Source organism: Barbus barbus (assembly GCF_936440315.1).
Source record: "Barbus barbus genome assembly, chromosome: 1".
Classification (NCBI taxonomy): Eukaryota; Metazoa; Chordata; class Actinopteri; order Cypriniformes; family Cyprinidae; genus Barbus; species Barbus barbus.
In genome coordinates this window covers 14,144,053-14,152,500 of record NC_136729.1, presented here as the reverse complement: position 1 = coordinate 14,152,500, position 8,448 = coordinate 14,144,053, and the positions used below count along the sequence as shown (strand labels likewise).

The following is an 8,448-nucleotide window of genomic DNA, read 5'->3' as shown; positions in this document are numbered from 1 at the left end:
CTTCTAATCACCTCTCTGCTAGCTCCGCCCTCATTTAGCTAACGCCGTTTAAGAGATGCGTCTGTTTGGGAGTGTTTCACAATCCCACACCAGTGAGTACAAACAATCAAAAACGAACAATGACAACAGCGGAAAAAACTAAACAAAACTTAAAATAAAACCCAAAAAGTCACGTCCTGTTTTCTGTGTTATGTCAGAAATTTGAGTCATATCCATCAGCTCATTTTTGGCAAGCTTGTCTTAAATAAGCACTAAGTACTGATAGATAGGATAAACATACACCGTTACGTGTGGTTTAAAGTAGATGCGTTCGTCATTTTTTTTTGTATCATTTTCTACTCATAGACTTCAAGGATTTAAGTCGATTTTCTTTCGTCAGTTTAAAGGTTTACGTGAATGCAAGCAGGGACAGAGTTCGCCATGGTGTCTTGCTTTAGACGTGGGTCTTGAGGGGGCGAGATGACTTTTTACGAGACACCATTCACCAGGGCTAGAGCCTCCCCGGTCGATGCCACGCCATTGCTAGGGGAGCGCTTAGGAGGAGTGCACTCTTCCTTACTCACGCTAGTCCCGTTTTCCTGAAGAACAGAGAATGAAATGCACTTTAAAACATTGCTCTGAACCTAAACCTCATGAAACTCTTCTTTTACTCAAATAAAAGATACGCTGACCTATTACCAATTTATTATAAAGAGAAACTGTGAAGAAAAAACAAACTGAACTAATATTTAAGTTATGATTTATTAAGTTAGGGCTGCATGATTAATTGAAATAAATTGAAAATGCAATATGGGTATAATATTGCAATTATCAATTTGCAAATGCTGTGATTTAACTATTTATTTCTTTATTATTTTATTACTATATATTTTTAAATATTTATTTTACAGTAAAATATTAATATGCAATTTCTTTTATAATATTAGTAAATACAAAATATGTAAATTCAATATTAATATTAAGCAGAACGATAACAACCATTAAAAAACTAATTGTTTAAGTCTCATTGATATATACAGTGGGGAAAAAATGATTTCATCCCCTGCTTTTGTATGTTTGCCCACTGACAAAGAAATAACCAGTCTATAATTTTAATAAACTATAACAAACTATGCACAGATTTAATAAGCTACACACCAATCTCTTTCCTTTGTGCTTTGAACTTCTGTATGCGGAGCTGCTGTATGCGCTCTGTGCTGATTCAAGCGCATCATTCTGCACACGGGAAGTGCATAAGAGCTTTGTGCCACTCTCTAGTGGAGCTTTTCCTATTATAATGCTTTTGCGCAATGAAAGATTATTTATAGCGTTTCTTGTTCTGTCCTATCAAGGCTATTAATAATCTAATGTATAGCACAGTAATGGAGGCAGCAACATTTATGATATATATGATAGATGGGACTCCATATGTCGCTGCCTTCATTGTGCTATACATTTAAAAGAATTGTCTTTTAATTTTGTAGTTTATATTTATAAATAAATATATTTACTTGTTTTCATTCATGTATTTTACAACAATATAAAGAGCAATGTGCAACATTTTACCAGATATAGTCCTTCGCATATTCACTTATTTGTTCCCCACTAAATAATGTTATCACTAAATGTTTAGATTTGATAAAATTGTGCACTCATGATTTTTCTAGAATAAATTTTGCTGCTAAATTATCCACTAACCTCATTTATAATAATATTTTTTGTCATAGATTATGAATGGGCCTGTTTACACCTGGTCATTTCATGCGTTTTCGCTGAATGGATATCTATGTGATTTGTTAAAACGTTTCAATTTACACATGGCCACAAAGTCGCAAAACGGACATAAATCCGATCTTCAATTCCTGCGCTATATTTAAATGTAACGAAGTTCATGTCAACGAAATCAAAAGATAAGCGCTGCATTTTATTAATTATCAGCTCATTTCAAGATCAAAGACCGCATTAGGAGAGCACGTGGCATCAGCACTGGAAAGATAAGTTTGTCTTGTACTTTTAATGAAGAGTATTGTGTTGATCGTCTGCGTCTTACTTTCAGTTTCATTCGCGGCAGTTTGCGTGTCTGCTTGCTGAAGAGATACTCAGCTACTCGTTTGCGGCGATGCGTGTTGCATTAGCGCAGTCATCTGACTATAATGTCATATAGCCTATAACACGGTCTCACACGTTTATTTTATTTTTGATAATTTGGGACAAGTAAAATTTACATATGTGGTTTCAACAACCAGATGTGTTTACACATGTCCAGTTTGGTTTGGAATACGGCCCAGACCACCTCCTGAAGTGGTTTGAGCGATCGGATTTATATTACAAAACACATGAAGTGACCAGGTGTAAACAGCCCCTATATATTCATGTTATTTTTCATTAAAATTAAATTGTCTAATAGATTGTGTTTAACACACAAAAGAGTGACACAGAAGTATAGAAATTCTACATTGATTTAAAAAAAAAAAAAAAACTACGCTGGTATCGGATCGGAATTGGCCGATACTCAGAATTTTCTGGATCGAATCGGATCTGAAAAAATGGTATCGTTGCATCCCTAATTAAAATTATAGACTGATCATTTCTTTATCAGTGGGCAAACTTACAAAATCAGCAGGGGATCAAATAAATTTGTTCCCCACTGTAAAATGTTGGCCAAATTGTGCAGCTCTACAAGCCAGAAGATTTTTTTTCTCCTCTCAATAATAATAATAATATAGAACTCTAAAATAATGCATAGATTTTATACACTTAAAGTATTAAAACAACAATTACATTTCTTCCCAAATCTAAGGGGTGTGTTCTGTATTGTAGTATTTGCTGACCTTGGGAAGGGACGTGTGCTGGGTCACCTCCTCCTTCCCTGGGAGATTCTGTCTGCTCTGGGAATCGGCACGAGAGATGAAGTCGGCAACAGTAACTATATCAACAGAGAGAGCAACAGCCGTCAGGTTGAGGGGGAAAAAGCATCATGTGATCAAACAAGTGGAATAATCCAATAACCTAAAGCAAGAAAACAGCTCCTCGGGTCACATTTATATATCTTTCACCTTCTGTAGGCCATGACTGTGAAATTAACATTGCCATTTACAATCCAGTTTTTGCAACAATCCCACCGAGTCCCTTCTCTCTCTCAACAATTACTTCCTGTATCTCTATACTAAAGCTGAATAACAAAGAGGAAAATAGCCTCAAGTTTTAAAAAAATGTTCAGCTTGACATTTCTCTCTCTGTAGTCCCTTCCTATCAATTTTGCTCCTCCATTTTGACCCCTTCCCACTCTCTCACTTGGCTGTCTGTCACGGCTGGTGGAGCCTCCCTCAGGACGATTGCCACGGTTGCGACGGCGGCGGCTTCTATTGCGGCGCTGGGGCCTGCCCTCCTCTTCTGAGAGAAATGAGCGAAGACAAAGAGAGCATCAGATGCAATGGGACCAATTTATTTTAAATTCATCTTCTGAGGCAGTTCTACGAAATTCCCATCAAGCAAATTTCCTTTGACGATTCTTTATGACCCCAAGGCTTTCCTAATCTTCCTAATCTTTTCTGATAATGCTCTCCCAAGTATACAGACACCCCTGTTTTACAAATGTAACTTTTTGCTTAAAATCTGATCAAAAGGTTCTGTTGTACAAGAGTAGCTTTCAGTTGCCATTACCTTGGAAATAAATGTGATGTTTTCTCTATTCCTGAGACAATTTTAGCTCATTGAGTGACTAAACAACAAAATAAATCTTTAAAGAGAAAGATGTATTCCTACGGTTCAAATGTTTGGGGCTTGTAAAATTTTAAATGAATGATGCATTAAATTGATCAAAAGTGACAGTAAATACTTTTATAATAATATTTTACATAAAATAAATTGTTCTTTTTAAAGATGCAATAGGTGATTGTCTTCAGAAACATTTTGTGTTATTCTGGTTGAAAGTCTCTTCACATCCTGATAGCAATCATTAAGTTAAGTAGTCTAAATGTATTTATATATTCCGTGGAAGGTGTAGGATGAAGATATGATCGTCCAATCAAAACATTCGGTCTGAGTGTTTTAATTGGCTTTCCTACCTGCCTGTCAAAGTATGTCAGAGCGGGGTGGGCGCGAGGACTGTAATTGGAAACCGTAGATGTAGGCTATTGTAGTAATGTAACATTGTCTCTGGTATTCTGCTCTTTGAGCGTATGTGCGTTCAGGGGGCGTGGCTTTGGACAGCGATTGCAGGGAGAGTGTGACGTTCGCTTTCAGTGCTATCAGGCTAAAGTTAACATTTTCCGAGATCTCCTACTGCACCTTTAACTTACCATTTTAAAGAAAATCCCACAAAAATATTAAGCAAAAAGTATTTCTTGAGCACCAAATTAGAATGATTTCTGAAGGATCATGTGACACCGAAGACTGCATAATGATGCTTAAAATTCAGCTTTGCCACCACAGGAATAAATGGCATTTTAAAATATATTACAATAGCAAACAGTTATTTAAAATTGTAATATTTCATAGCATTACTGTTTTTAGTTTTATATGATCAAATAAACGCAGCCTTGGTGAGCATAAGAGAATGAGCAAAAACATTTGAAAGAAATCTCACCAACCCTAAACCAAGAACAACTAGGATATTTAACCACATTAGCTGCATATCACTTCACCACTTTCGTTCCAAATGATCATGTGGTTAAAAAAAATAAAAATAAATAAAAAAAAGTGTTGAGCAGTAACCACAAGAAAACAAAGCGAAATGCACAGAAGCCACCTTCTCATGGCTCCATTACACACCTTTGATGTCATTAGACTGTCATTCGTTTTGCAAATGAACCGAAAAAGCTGATAAAAAGTTAACACCGCTTTGCAAAAACAGGGTACAAAATGATGTAAACTTAAATGTGACCCTGGATCACAAAACCAGTCATGTCAATTTAAAACATGATGAATAAATAAGCTTTCCATTGATGTATGGTTTGCTAGGATACAACAATATTTGGCCGAGATGCAACTATTTGAAAATCTGGAATCTGAGGGTACAAAAAAATCTAAATATTGAGAAAATCACCTTTAAATATGTCCAAAGGAAGTCCTTAGCAATGTGTATTTCTAACCAAAAATAAAGTGTTGATATATTTATGGAAGGAAATTTACAAAATATCTTCATGGAACATGATCTTTACTTAAAATCCTAATGATTTTTGGAATAAAAGAAAAATCGATAATTTTGACTCATACAATGTATTACTGGCTATTGCTCCAAATATACAGTGCCCTCCAAAAGTATTGGAACAGTAAAGACAAAATTGTTCTGTTGGCTGTGGAGTCAAGACATTTACAAATATGATTAATAGATGAATATGAGACAAAACTACAGAATGTCACATTTTATTATTGGGTGATTCAACACAGATGTTTTACCAGCTAAGAAGTTCAGCACTTTTAGAGTTTCATCCCTCTATCTGATGTGAGCACAAGTATTGGAACAGTTGCCTCACAGGTCTTTCTAAGTGATCAGCTGTGTCCTGTTGCATTAATTCTTCAGATATTAAAAGCAGGGAATGTGTCGTATCAGTTATATCCATTACTTCTGCATTCTGAATCTTGCATTCGATGATGACACACACAAACCAGGATGAAGATGAGGGAGCTGACTTTGAGAGAAAAGCAAGCAATTTGGATGCTAAAAGAAAAGAGGAAGTCAGTTAAGAGCTATAGCAAAAACAAAGGGCATGGAGAAATCAAGAGTTTGGAAACCACCAGAATTACAGATGCTAAACAGCAAGATGCAAGCCTCTGACCAGCACCAAAAATAGAAAGGCAAGATTAGTTTTTTAGAGTTTGCTAAAAAGCACAAAGGTGAGCCAGAAGAGTTTTGGAACTGTGTTCGTGGACCGATGAGACAAAGATGAACCTTTATCTAAGTGATGTGAAAGCAAAAATGTGGAGAAAAAAAATGCAATTATCCCAAGCATACAGCCTCATCTGTAAAGCATGGTGGAGGTGGTGTCGTGGCATGGGCATGCATGGCTGCCTCTGGAACAGGCTCTCTCAACTTTACTGATGACTTAATGTATGATGACAGTAGCAGAATGAATTTGGAAGGGTACAAAACCATCTTGCCTACCAATATTCAAGAAAATGCCACCAGATTCATTGGGAAGTGCTTCATATTGCATCAGGACAATGACCCAAAACACCATGCAAGTTCAGTCAATGAATTTAAGGGCAAAGAAATGGAAAGTCATAGATTGCCCAAGTCAATCTCCAGATTTAAATCTGACTGAACATGAATTTCACCAGCTGGAGAGGAGAGTAAAGGCAGAAACTCCCCAAAACAAGCAACAATTGGAATTGGCTTCATTAAAGGCTGGGAAAAGCATTTCAAAGGATGAGACCAAGAGTCTGGTGATGTCTATGGGTCACAGATTCACTGCTGTGATTGTGTGCAACTAAATAATAGCTTTTAATCTTTTATATCTGCCTTATGTTCAACTGTCCCAATACTTATGCTCACATCAATGAGTGGGATGAACTCTAAAAGTGCTGTTCTTTTTATTTGGTAAAACATGTACATGTTGAAACGGCTAATAATAAAATGTGACATTCTGTAGTTTTGTCTCATATTCATCTTTTAATCATATTTGCAAATGTCTTGACTCCACAACCAACAGAGCAATTTTGTCTTTACTGTTCCAATACTTATGGAGGGCACTGTACCTGTGCTACTTAAGACTGGTTTTGTGGTCCAGGGTCACAAATGTTCTTTTTAAATCAACCTGTGGGCATCAAAATAAACTGAAACTGTCTCATACCCAGTCCGTTCTCACTGGTGGCTGCCTGACTGTCGGATTCATTAGCGGCTGCATCCATAAGGCTGGGTTCCTGGTCGTTACGCCGACGGCGTGAACGTCTCCTACGGTCAGTGCCGCCCATGCTTTCACTGACATCTGTATCACCACCTAATTCACCTTCTCCCTCCAGCAGAGAGTACGGGTTATTGTCTGGATCTCGGAGCACTGGAATATAAACAAACATACAGACGTTCAGCTGGACACAAACAATGATAAACAGGAGTTTACATGCAAAGGCTACCAAGCATTTAAAAAAAATTGTAATCATTTAACCTTATCAATTTAATTAATTTTGATTAAAAAAAATCATGGTTCCCACACCCTTTGACAATTTAGTTTTTGACAGTTTCAGTTATTGTACATCATAACTAGATAAAGGATCAGTTCATTCAATCAGTTCATACCTGAGCTGATAGTGTTAGTGTTTCGTGGCCCTGGTCCTCCCCGGCCCCTGCCAGTGCTGGAGCCACGGCCACGGCCTCCACGCTTGGAGCCCCTGTCATCTCCTCCAACACCTTTTGGCCTGGGCTCTCGCTCTCCTATCTCTTCTGTCTCTGAAGCATTTGACATTTCAGAGTTTGTTCCTGCAGAGAATACGAGGATAAAAAAAGAAAAAAAGAAAAAAAAGAAAAGTGGGTTAGGCAGCAGGCAGCCCCAGAAAGATTTTGTTGAGATTAAAAACTATTTTCAGGTAAATGTAACATGCATTCAGTCAATTTTTCGGTCGTTTTTATATTTATTTCCAACAACATCCCTAATGTAGAGGTTTAGAAAAGCTGTGTTTTTTGCGCCATCTAGTGGTTGAGGAAAATAAAGGAAAATGTGCCTTTCAGCGCAGTGTTAATTTTGGCAGGCATTTTTGATTTAGTCTTAGTCTTTATCTTGAGACGAAAATGCTTAATAGTCTTAGTCACATTTTAGTCATTTGAGTCTTTCATAGTTTTAGTCTAGTTTTAGTCGACGAAAAGTCATTGCATTTTTGTCAACTTTTAGTCATTACTTTTAGTCAAACTGCAGTTACCAACATTTATTTTGGTAGCTATTTTATATGAAGTATTCAAACAAAAATAGTCATCAATTCTTCTCTCTTTAGACCAAATCAATTAAGCTTAGTTATGAGAAATTTGAATCAAGGATTGAATTTGGAAAAACTGGAATAAATTCATTTTTTGGTAGAGATATAAATTAAACAAATTTTTCAGATACAGTAGGTTTACTTAACAAGTATACATTTATTTAACATTAGGGCCGGGACTCGATTAAAAAAATTAATCTAATTAATTAGAGGCTTTGTAATTAATTAATCGAAATTAATCGCATTTTAATCGCATATAAATATTTGACCTGAGAACAGTGAGAAGTACGTTTTTTTATATGGATTTTTAAATTTCCCATCCACAGGGCCAACCAAAGCGGTCTCATCAGCTTCTTTGTCCATGTTCACTGTGGTTTGTTTTTGGCTGTTTCTCAATATGCGTTCTTCAGCGATCTTGCGTCCTTGTGTTCTCATTCTACGTCATCATTAACCGTCGAAGTTCAGTTCCAATTCTCAGGAACGCAAGTACAGAGGATGCATGAAAGTGCCCGGATGTGTTCTTGAAACTGAGGATGCATCGAGTGCAGACTTGAGAGAATC

At 36.7% G+C, this 8,448-nt stretch overlaps 1 protein-coding gene across 1 annotated transcript in view; it reads right to left on the bottom strand.

Moving 5' to 3' along the window:
* LOC306871236 (RNA-binding protein FXR1-like) overlaps nt 1–8,448 on the bottom strand; it is a 33,823-nt gene that overhangs the window by 1,129 nt on the left and 24,246 nt on the right. Inside the window, exons 14-18 of the mRNA XM_079419024.1 lie at nt 7,217–7,396; nt 6,774–6,977; nt 3,274–3,372; nt 2,811–2,905; nt 1–578 (exon numbers count right to left, since the gene is read on the bottom strand). The exon at nt 1–578 is cut by the window's left edge and continues 1,129 nt beyond it. Of these exons, the coding sequence (XP_079275150.1) occupies nt 468–578; nt 2,811–2,905; nt 3,274–3,372; nt 6,774–6,977; nt 7,217–7,396 (689 nt within the window). The 3' untranslated portion in view covers nt 1–467. The remainder of the gene's footprint in view (nt 579–2,810; nt 2,906–3,273; nt 3,373–6,773; nt 6,978–7,216; nt 7,397–8,448) is intronic.